At 45.1% G+C, this 11,829-nt stretch overlaps 2 protein-coding genes across 2 annotated transcripts in view; one reads left to right on the plus strand and one right to left on the minus strand.

Annotated features, from left to right (window-relative positions):
- The first annotated feature begins 897 nt into the window (after positions 1–897).
- Positions 898–6,331, plus strand: LOC115023904 (butyrophilin subfamily 2 member A2-like). Its single transcript, XM_029455258.1, is given in 9 exon segments — positions 898–1,124; positions 1,866–2,230; positions 2,302–2,575; positions 2,919–3,008; positions 3,166–3,228; positions 3,375–3,392; positions 3,479–3,523; positions 4,177–4,243; positions 4,245–6,331. Coding segments are annotated over 9 exon segments (1,599 nt in total). The 5' UTR covers positions 898–949; the 3' UTR covers positions 4,747–6,331.
- A 1,674-nt stretch (positions 6,332–8,005) lies between these two features.
- The window catches only part of LOC115023941 (histone-lysine N-methyltransferase 2B-like), a 5,816-nt gene continuing 1,992 nt past the window's right edge, over positions 8,006–11,829 (minus strand). Inside the window, exons 3-8 of the mRNA XM_029455309.1 lie at positions 11,786–11,829; positions 10,969–11,164; positions 9,565–10,595; positions 8,685–9,485; positions 8,225–8,428; positions 8,006–8,146 (exon numbers count right to left, since the gene is read on the minus strand). The exon at positions 11,786–11,829 is cut by the window's right edge and continues 41 nt beyond it. Of these exons, the coding sequence (XP_029311169.1) occupies positions 8,347–8,428; positions 8,685–9,485; positions 9,565–10,595; positions 10,969–11,164; positions 11,786–11,829 (2,154 nt within the window). The 3' untranslated portion in view covers positions 8,006–8,146; positions 8,225–8,346. The remainder of the gene's footprint in view (positions 8,147–8,224; positions 8,429–8,684; positions 9,486–9,564; positions 10,596–10,968; positions 11,165–11,785) is intronic.

The raw sequence follows: 11,829 nt of genomic DNA on the forward strand, positions 1-11,829 counted from the left end.
CTCTGCCTGTCTCTCTCTCTCTCTGTCTCTGTCTCTCTGTCTCTCTCTCTCTCTCTCTGCCTGTCTGTCTGTCTCTCTGCCTGTCTCTCTCTCTCTCTCTCTCTGTCTGTCTGTCTCTCTCTCTCTGCCTGTCTGTCTGTCTGTCTGTCTCTCTCTCTCTCTCTCTCTCTCTCTCTCTCTCTCTCTCTCTCTCTCTGTCTATCTCTCTCTGTCTCTCTCTCTGTCTCTCTGCCTGTCTCTCTGTCTGTCTGTATTGATGCCTTTATGACACCTTACAGGTGTGTAGTTCAGATCAACATGAAGGTGAAGTTCATAAAGGTAAGGGCGCCGGAAGTAGGGGTAGTTGATTGTAGACAGGTGAGCACACACACGCACACACAAAGAGACAGGGAAAACATGGACCGAAAAAACTAGGGATACAGATGGGCCGTGACGCATGTTGAGTGAAAGTGAAAGTGAAAGTGAATCTGAATCTGGAACAAGACAAAGCGGGTCGGAGAGCAGCTTTCTCATTCCTGCAGCACCAAGAATAAACCATAGTGAAGCCGAAGCTCGCCTCAAATCTCCACCTCTGTATGAATCAGTTGTATTGGTGTCCCGGTGTGTGAGGACTGTAGCTCGAGGGAAGACATTCGGCCCTGCTACAACACGATGGGTAAGGCGGACAGCTCATAGTGGTCGACATATTATCATTAATATATTATTATTATTATTATTATTATTATTAATGACTGGTATGACACGTTTGGTTTAGTTGGTTAGATGTACTTCCTGGTGTTCCAGTGTGTTAATAAGTTTCCTCGCGTGTCACTCAGGTGTGCTGCTGCACGTTGTGGCTGCTCTGTATGCGTCATGGTGCCGAGCTGCTCCAGGTGAGTCTGTCCACTGTGGGATTATTACTTCTGGTTCACTCCGTGCAGCGGATCACTCACATTCATTCCCTTTAGCGATGATACTTTATTTTATATTATTCACAAGCTGCACAGCCGTATGTAACAAAACCCGCCTGTTTGCTATCCTGGCTCCAAAATGGTGGAATGACCTTCCTTCCTTCCGTCGCAGACAGAGACTCATCTGTTTTGACTGCACCTCAGCGAATGAAGAAAACAAAATAACTGTTCTTTGTATGTTGCACTTATATTGGTTTGGCTTATTTATAGCTAATAGTTGAATTTGTATTCTATTGTTTATGTATGTTGCACTTATGTTGCACTTCAAACTGTCTTATTTGAAGACAGTGTTCACTTATACGATTGTACCTACTTGAAGCTATTGTACTTACAAGATTATTGCTGTTCGGAGTTGTATCTCCATGATTGTTTGCTAAATTAACTGTAATGTAAGGTAAAATGAGCTCCAGCTTTAGCAGCCGATGCACATTACAATAATATAATGTAATATATATTATGCTGTAGAATGGGTACTTTGCTTCTGGTACTCAAAGTATATTTTGATGCTTTCAGTTTAGTTACTTGCGCTGAATGCAAATCAAATCAAATGTCTTTATATAGCCCAATATCACAAATTACACATTTGTCTCAGTGTTTACAGACTGTACATGATACACCCTCTGTCCTTAGACCCTCTGCCCTAAAGGAGGGTTCCCTCTCCCAGGACGGACATACTGTGATAAATGACGTGTGTACAGGATAAACAACATAGTACAAATACAACATTTGACAGAAATGATGAGAAAGTATGGATGAATCCAGGAAAATGTCAAAATGCAGGACTGTTACTTATAGCAGAGTATTCATACACTGTGTGGTATGACATAGGTTTACTTTAGTAGAATATCTGAGTGCTTCCTCCAACTCCTACATTACCTGTCCGACAAACACATGTGTCCTGCTTCACAATTTCAGTCATCCCGGAGGTCCCCAGGTCCCCTGTGTCCGTGAACCACGGCCACACAGCCACGTTACCATGCTGGCTCAATCCCCCACAAAGTGCAGAAGCTTTGGAGGTGCGCTGGTTCCAGCCCGATCACTTTGACTCCCCAGTCATGCTTTACCAGGGAAGACAGTTTGAGCATGCATCCCAGGAAGCTTCGTACGTGGACCGCGTCTCGTTTGGCCTGAAGGATGCAGCGTCTGGTGGGCTGACAGCAGGAGATGTGAGCCTGAAGCTGGAAAATGTCACGCTGGAGGATGCAGGAGATTACACCTGCTACGTGAGCAGTGATCAGGGTTATGACAGAGCAACTGTCAGGCTCATTGTAACAGGTGAGGCTTGTACAGGTGGAGAAAACTCACAAACCCAAAGCCGGATACTAATGTTTCTCATCCTCCGCCTTGCTAGGGATGGGGACCCCCCCCGCTCCTGTCAGCAGCGTGGGCAGGAGACAACATGGTGAATCTGAGCTGTCAGTCTGAAGACTGGTATCCAGAGCCCGGGCTGCTCTGGGCCGATCAGAAGCACGTCCTCACCCCGAAGAGCCTGAAGTACAGCAAAACCTCCTCTGGTCTAGTGTCCGTGCACAGCTGGCTCCTCGTGTCCAGCTCCACTCAGGTCTCCTGCTCAGTGGAGACCAAAGAGGCCAGGGTGTGGCTGGAGACTCCTCCCGCTTCACACAGTAAACACAACTATGTGCATGTGTGGAAGCCCAGAGGGCACTTTAGTCAGAGGATAAGGGAAATATAATTCCACAATAGCATTATAATCTCAGGTTATGTCAGTAAACATTAATGTGCAGATCATTTTCACTCGTATGACCGTTTTAAAATAAAATGGCTTTTCATTCAGGCCGAACCTGCGGTGCAGTGGATATTTCTAAAGCTATTCTGGAATTAAATTCTCAAGTTTACGTTATCACTTTAATAAATTCCCCTATGTGCTTCCATAATGTTCTTAATAGTTTTAAAAAGTAAGAACAATACATAAAAATATCATATATATATAACTTTGTCTTTGTTCAGATTCTGGGTGTTTAGCGGCCGGATGGGCAGCTTCCGCTCTCCTCGCAGTCATGCTGGTGTCCGCTGCAGTGCTGTTCTTTACCAAGAGAGGTACACGTTTCTTATGTTATTAATACAATATATATATATATATATATATATATATATATATATATATATATATATATATATATATATATATATATATATATATATATATATATATATATATATATATATAAGATGCTTAAAATGTTTTATGTTTCAGAGAAGAAAGCCAAACCGGGAGATGAGCACGCTGAGGGTCAGAAGCATTTACATAACGTTCATGGTATGTGTGTTAAATTAAATATAGTATTAGGTTTTAATAGTTAGCACTTCTGTAAAGGACTGTGAGAAAAGTTAAAACTGTTCCACAGGCTGAGTAGAGTCTCTCGGAAATGTGACCCTTAACAATTGTTTGTGTTTTCTTCCCAGATAAACTTTTACCAAAAGGTATGAATACCTCTCTGTTCATAAAGGAATAACACAGGCACTCACGTTTCTCATTCTGCTGTAATGATGATATTATTCTGTTACAGAAGTGATCCAGCCAACACATCTATCAACAGCCTACAAGTGTTACGGTAATACTTTATTAATATAGAATTGATTTATAATTATATTATAATAACAATTCTGTGCTTAACCCTTGTGCCTCACCTTTTCTGATGTCCTGAGAGGACAAAAAGTCTGCATCAAACAACTGACGTAAAAATATATAATTGTTATTTTTCCCTTTCGCTGAATTAATCTTTTAACTTCAGTCCTGATCATAACTACAGATATTCATTTTATAGAACTGTAACTCTTTAAATGATTTCCTGTATACTGAATGCTAGTGTCTCTCTCCACACAGTGAGATGTGCGACTGTTTGTCTCCAACATGTTGCTGCATAGTATAGTTTGAGCAGGAAACCATGGAAACAGCAGGTGTTTGTCCCAAACATGAGAAAATGTCGGCTGGGAAATAGTAAAATGTTAAATTCTGATTCAGATGTGAAGCTGAGATCATTTTAATCAATTCTGCTTTAATGGGTTTCAATGGAGACAATTCTGCCCGTCTGTATTTTGGAAACACACTTTATTACACACTGATTATTATATATTATAGGCGCTGAGGTTACACAACATTAAAGCCCTCACACCTTTCCAGATGTATGCCACGTGCATTAACACTTTCAAAATGATCTAAAAATTAAAAATGACTCATCCTAATGCTGTTTTTAATTGTCAACAGCTAACGTTACACTTGACAAGAAAGGAAATCAATACCTCAAAATCATGAATGGTAGGTTTAGAGACAGGCCAGTGTGATTTTCCTGATGGACAAAGGGTGACCTGTCTCACGGCGATCAGAGGGACTCCCGGCTTCTCTAGTGGACAACACTACTGGGAGGTTTCTCTGGGGAACACACAGAGTCTCAAACAGTCCTGGTGGGTCGGGGTTACAAGTCAAACTATCATCCCTCAGCAGCTAGACTTTACTCCAACTACATCCAGCGGTTTCTGGTTCCTCTACTGCTGCCCCGACAGAGCAGGCAGCTTTCAGTTGAGCACAGAATCACAGGTTGTCCTGCCCGTGTCCTCCATGCCGCAGACGCTCGGGGTGTATTTGAACCACGACAGCGGAGAGCTTTCCTTCTATAATGTGAAGGATAAGAGCGTCATTGTTAGTATCACAGCTCACTTCCCTGGTGAAGTGTTCCCATTGTTCAACCCTGGTAAAGGAGACAAGGAGCCGATGGAGATATTACAGAGGGCAGAAGAGGGCCAGGCTGTTGGACATCATGGAGACCTGTTAGACTGAAATGTCCTCAGCTTCTTTTTTATGTTCGCACTCGTAGAGAGGATACTAGAGGGTTTTTATTTAGTTTAGTGAAATCTGTGGGGTGACTGAAATGGGTAACCACCCAACATATGTGAAAGGGACTCCCTAAAAACACGTGTTTCACCGGGGTTGCGTGGTTTTACTGATGAAGTAGCTTACTACTTTTAATCAAGTCATGCTAACATTAGAACTTCATATCATGTGTAATACACATATTGTATGATATTTGCTGGCTGAAAGGCTTGAAAACACAGAGGGTGGAGCTGAGGACAACATTTTACAAATAACTTTGGTGCCGCCCTAAAGCTGACGCTGCTTTATCCTCTATTTAACTCTAACGGCACATAAGTTACTAAATGAACATCATGTGTTGAAGAAGACTTGAAACTACAGATTGAGACTTAAACTCATCAGGAAAATGTTTCCTGAGGTAATAAATCAAGAGAGAAGTAGAAACATTTTCTCATAGCCTTCTATACAATCTGACTTCTTTCTGCTGGATATTAGAGAAGATGCAGCGAAGTCTAGTCGCGGTTGCTAAATGAATATTAGTATATTAACTCCTGTAGGGTTAATCTTGGGGTTAAGACAAAGATTATGGTAATAAACAACTTTTTAGGTTACGCTTTTGCTAGCTTGTCCAAAAAGTGACCCAAGCCCCCAAAGCACCAGACACACACACACACACCGCTGTGTGCCGCAGGACGTGAGGCACCACCCGGGGAAAAAAACCTTTTTAGGGAGTACCGTTTGAAACAAGTCGTGCTAAAGCTGAAATGTCTTTTGTCATATTATTATTAGTGAATCTGCAGTGCATACCAATGCTGTGATTAAAACTGTCTTTTTGTTGAAGCTGTAAGAAGTGAGAATTTAGCTCAATAGCTAATGAGAGGTTTCAGGTTCATCTGCACCTCTGACTCTCCGCAGTCTTTGTTAGTGAGCGTCATCATAACGCACTTCTCTGCTCTTTGGAGGACTTTATGTCTCTGACTTTTATTCTTGTCTCAAAATATTAGTTTTATAACCCATTGATCAGCCTTTCTGTTATGTCCACCAGCTGTAAACTTTATTACATCTTTTATATGGTACTCTGGAAGTTAAATAGATAATGTTGTGTTTCTGTCATTTGATTTGATTTTTGGAACACTTTAATCAGATTTAGTTATTTAACTTTGTATTTTTCTGCCTTTTGGTCCTGTAACCATTCTGTTAATACAAATATATAAGAATTATGCAGGAATAGCACAGAGGTGCTCATTCAGGTGTGTGTGACAAACATCAGATTGTGATTATGTTGGTTTCATATTCATACTCCTCTTTCACTGTGCTCAGTTTACTTGTATTAATTGGAGTATTTGGTAAAAACGTATTGGAAAGGCTAAGAAATTTTATACATTTAAATCTCAGTTCTTTTGTAATCTTACCTTCCTCTTGTTTTATTTGATAAAATAATCTTTTCTCTATTGATTTTCAGCATCCCTATCACCTAGCATCATTTCCACCTGTTGATTAAATACTGTCCATCTTTTTATATAAAAATAAACTATATTTACTGCTTTGCAGATCAAGTGTCGGTTTAGATCTGTCAGTATTGTTTTCATCATTAAATCTGACGAGGGGGAGGGGGGGTCTAATAACCACTGACTAGTTATATATATTCGCGGTGGGAGCAAAGGCAGACAATAAGGTGGACAGCTGCATGCTGCAGCTCCACATTCATGTATTAAGCTTTCAGCTCATCTTTAACCTTAATATATTAACATATTAACCTTAATACATGAACTCAGAGCTGCATCGTACAGATGTCCACCTTATTGTTTAATCTAACAGTGAATGTATAACTGTAGTCACTGACTCGCCTTTATTTCATATCGTTTCATCCCGCTAGAAATGTCTCTCCATCATTTCATGCGTGTATTCTTTGTATTTAGTTGTTTGTCTTTGCTCCACAAAGTAAAACTCAGAACAGGTGAAAATGTGGTACACTTTAATAAGTACAGGTAGTATTTACAGTATTTACACCATAATAAGACAATGCTAACTCTGCCATCACTACTCTATACTTTCCATAGATTAGCAACTATTTACATATTGGATAACACCAGATCTGAAATACCTTTTTAATTCTGATACACTGTATATTCAAGTAAGCGTGCCTTGATACAGCATAGTCTGATATGACAATTTCACAGGTGCATCATGGTCCACTTCTAACAATACTTTTTGAAGGGCACAAGGGGGGGGGGGGGGCGATATCAGTCAATATCCAACACAAACTATACAAGTTCATCCACACAGAGTCTGTGGGTTTATAGATGGGTACCTCAGCTGCAGCCTGGAGTCCTGCAGGCGGAGTCAATGTCTTTGTTTTCAACATCAACGCTTCTTCTGAGGTTTCAAATGAAGCTTTGAATATCTGTCGTCGTCATATTTTAAGACCTCATCACCCTAAAATAAATCCTCATTTGATTGCAGTGATTAATGGGATTTCTTTTCTTTATTAAATATAACTCATCAGAGCGTGCCTCCCTTTGCGTTTTTTTAACTGCAGTGAAAGTCGTTTTTGAGGCTGAACACCAACAAATATGGACTGAAGCAGAATATTTGGTTTGATAAATACATGTTGTGAATTCTTTCTTCAGTAAATGTTGACTTCTGGACTTTAAACGCTCTGCAGTTATTGAAATGTTTGGATCACAGTCAGAAATAATCCTACGCAGCACCACTGAATCTAACTCTACTAATAGTTAAATACTAATAATATTAGTGTAGCCTCATCTGTATCTCACACTGTGCACAAACACTTTAAACACAATCCAAAGACATGCAGAAAATAAAGAAGCTGCGTAGCATCCGAATGTTGATTTAGGGTTTGACTGAAGTATCCGGTACATCTCTACCCCGGGGACATTTCTCCTGCTGCTCTCCACTGTCAAACATTTCACAAAGTAAGGATGACATACAAAATAAATCTTTGAAAAGAAGCATTCACTGTGTTTGAACTCATATTAACACTTATACGTACATCCTGGACCAGACACTGAGTACGAGGGATCACTGAAGGTCCTGCACCCGCAGTCTTTCTGCTGCTGCTGGTTTATACATGAGGGTGTGTGTGTGTGCGTGTGTTTGTTTTAGCAGAGTGAGGCGGCGCTCTCCCTCCTGCCCTGCTTCTTCAGCAGCTGGATGCGGTTGTGGACGTAGAACTTGATGGCCCTCCAGTCCCGCTGGTTGCTCACCAGCAGGGGGCAGAGCTCCAGGCAGCGCTCACAGTCGGCCTTGGCAGGTACTCGCAGCTCCATCAGATTTCTCTTCAGGTGCGTCTCCACTGCTACGCGCTCCGCCTCCGACCAGGGCCGCTTCAGCACGCCACGCTTCCCTGTGAGCCAGAGGTGCAGCAGAGTGGATGAAAGGAGACAGTGCAGAGGGTCACATGTCGAGGATGTCATGGACTTACCTGATTTGGGTGGAATGCATCTTTTCTTGTGGGCGCTGGCTATAGACGGGCTGACTGGAGAGGGGGTCGGGGCTTTCTTCTTCCGTGGTCGCCCTGGTCCTTTCTTCTTCACCATCATCACCTCAGCTTTCTCCTTCACTTCCTCCTTCTCTTCCACTGCCTCTGAATCTTCTGAGAAGGAGTCTGCCGAGTTTCCAGACATGACTGCAAGACAGAGAGGAAATGGACACACAGTTCAGGAATCAATTGCTGCTCCTGAGGTCTTCCTGAGCTCCTTCTCCTACCGAGCTTCTCCTACCGAGCTTCTCCTACCGAGATTCTCCTACCGAGATTCTCCTACCGAGATTCTCCTCCTGAGCTGTGATTAATTTATACAACGCTTCACTACATATGTACAGACAGAGACATGACGGAGACAGAGACAGACGGACGCATGACAAAGACAGGCTGCAGCTCTCACCATCCAGCTCCAGGCAGATGTGTTGCAGGCTCATCCCTCTGAACAGCACGCCCTCCCTCTCTCCGTACAGAACAACCCGACCCACCTGACCCATCAGAGCTGGATCCCGTATGATGGTGGAGCAGTTTTGGGTCACGTGGTACTCTCGCTCCAGGAAGTCCTCCAGCCGTTTGGTGCCCCCTCCCTGGCCCTCGCCCTCCTCTAGCAGCAGCAGCTGAGTGAAAATCGCTACCTGCCGCCGCGCACGAGTCGCCGTCAGTGCTCCGGGGTTCTTGGCCCCGCTGGACCGAGCCAGGTTCCTCAGGAGGTCGGTGCCCCGGAGCGGGGGTGGCAGGAGAGTGGTAGGGCCGGGAGAAGACGTAGGGGCTCTCGGGGTCCACACCCACACTCGGGCTCGTCTGAAGGAGCAGGTCAAGGCACGACTCGCAGTGTGGCGGCAGAATCAGCGGCTGGATGCGACCACGCTTGCCCAGGACCCCGGCCCGTGGCAGGTTACAGAGCACGTGGCGCTCAAAAGGGGACAGCAGGGCTTCCATGCCAGAGGGGGGGCTGCTGCTGGAGCTGGATGGGGGGGGGGTGCGGCTGCAGTAGTCCTGCACGGTGAGCTTGGCCACCTCACATTCCCGGTGGCGGTTGTAGAGGATGAGCAGAGAGAGGCTGGAGTGGCAGAGCAGGCGCCAGGCCTCGGCCGAGTGAGGAGAGCGGGTCAGAGAGAGGCAGGAGGAGTGCTGCTGGCGGCGGAGGTAGACCACCAGACAGGAGAGGGAGGAGAGCAGCGGGGACATGTGATGTCTCTGTGGGCTGGAGGACAGACAGACTTTAAACAGCAGCTGAAAGCACACACGATAAAGATCTACACAGTGCAATAACCCAACCTCACCTCACCACCGCTCCGTTCTTCTCCTCGGCCGCGTCTCCGTCTCCGCTCAGGTCCAGATCTTCCTCTGGATCCACGTCAGGCTCTGGAGTCGGAGGGGGAGCCAGCTCCTCTTGACTCCTCGAGCTCTCCACCTCCGCCTTCGGCTGCTCTTCATGCTTCTCTCTCTTCAACCTCCTCCCCCTCCTGGGAGCAGACGGGGGAGGGGACGGACTCTTAACTCGTGGCACCATGGGGGTGGGGGGGCGTTTGGTGCTTGGCAGTGGTAAACTGGGCGCCTTCTTGGCTGCTGCAGGCTGAGCAGAAGAAGGTGGGGAAAGCGAGAGGGAGAAGGACACGCTGCCGGTGTTTGAGCGAGTCGCTGGCGAGTCCCTCTCCCGTGAGAAGAGAGGGGGGGGGGGGCTGGAGGCCGCGGGCTGAGGGACGGCGAAGGAGTGGCTGTGAGAGGTGGAGGACGCTGAGGGGTTAGGGTGCGCGGCGCTTCCGTTTGAAGAGCTGTGTGTGTGCAGGTGAGCCTGCTCCATAGCGGCTCTGACCTCGGGCTGGTTGGCGTGGTGCTTCTCCAGGTGGCGGGCCAGAGAGCGATAGTGGCGGCCACAGTACGGGCAGTGCTGCCGCCGGCTCACCGCAGCGCCGGTGGAGCTGCCGATGTTGATGTTGATGTTGTTGTTGATGTTGGTAGTGGGGGGGGCCAGGGCACTGACAGGGGGCTGGGACTGGGATCTGGCAGGTGGGGTGACAGGTGGCGGGTGGGAGAAGGATGAGCAGGGGTTCTCGCTCTTCTTCTTCGAAGGGACCTCCGCAGGAAGCTTGCGCTTCTTGCGGCGGCGAAGCATTCGGCCCCTTATCTCCTCCATTTCCTCTTCTTCATCGTCGTCGTCATCGTCGTCGTCTTCCTCCTCTTCGTCCTCCTCGCGGTCTGAGTCGCTGGGTTCAGAGTGGGTGAGCGGGGAGGACGAGGGGGACAAGGACCAGGAGGGGGTGAGGTAATCAGAAACGGAGAGGGACAGAGGGTGAGGGGCCGCCTCTTCCTCCTGGTTACACACATTTCAAAAATAAAACCAGGTCAACAGGTAGGATCTGCATTCTCATCACATTCATAGTTCAGTCACAAAACTCTGACTGCCCGTTCCTTCCTGTGATACATCTGAGATAAATGCATCTCTCTCTCTCATTTCCTGTCGTCTTTCAACCATCCTCATCTCAGGCATTAAATGTTTTGGTGTGTGATTGTGTGAAAATAAATTTGAAAATAAATTTCAGTCACTCATTGATGAGTTTTATGAGAAGATTAATCATTATATATATATATATATATATATATATATATATATATATATGTGTATTAAATTAAAAAAAAAAAAATATATATATATATATATATATATATGTGTGTATGTATCTCACCATGGCGTTCTCGCCCCAGTCCGTCAGACTGTAGTCCACCGTGATCTCCTCCCCTTTGGCGATGTCTCGGATCGCTATGACAACCAGCCTCACCTGGGTCCCACAGTGGACCTCTCTGATGCGACAGTTGGGCGGCGGATGGAAGAGGACCGGTCCCCGTACGCCACTCGCTCCCTCCTCGCCTAACTCTGGCACACTGCGAGACAGGAAGTCACAGAGCAGCATGGACTAGGCTTGTGACAGATGAAGGGACGATACATGAGTAAAGGCGATTTTAACTAACTTTATTAAAGTAATTCATAAACAATCTGTAGAGATGTTTGAAAATCTTTTTAAATCCTTCTCCGGCCTCCATATGCTGCTCACCTCAACTTTGCTCTGGTTAATGTTATGGATGGATATGATTTGTGATATTTAGGATAATAATAGTAAACATGAGAATTTGACACTTTCACACAGACAAACAGATTTTTAAAAGCGAGCCATTGTTTGAATAGACATTTCTATCAATAGATATTTTAAATAAAATGTTCACGCTCTTTTATAAATGTTTATTCACATAACTTTAGCTGTGCAAAGAGCTTAAAGGTTGATTATTTAAACATCAATAATAATTAAAAAATGCAAAACACAGAATCAATTATTTGAACAGTAGAAATGTGTTTATTCATCCATAAAGTCATACTGCCGTTGGGGATCAGATCACCTATCTGCGATCGAGGTACCACCATTAGACGATATAAAATTAGAAACCAGCGCTCAGCCCTGATATGGATCCCCAACCTACAGAACGCATGTGAGGCCAGGGACTCCTTACCAGAGCTGGGTGGGGTCGGGCAGGTAGTATGGGCTGCCAGGTGG

Source organism: Cottoperca gobio, chromosome 18 (genome assembly GCF_900634415.1).
Source record: "Cottoperca gobio chromosome 18, fCotGob3.1, whole genome shotgun sequence".
Taxonomy (NCBI): domain Eukaryota; kingdom Metazoa; phylum Chordata; class Actinopteri; order Perciformes; family Bovichtidae; genus Cottoperca; species Cottoperca gobio.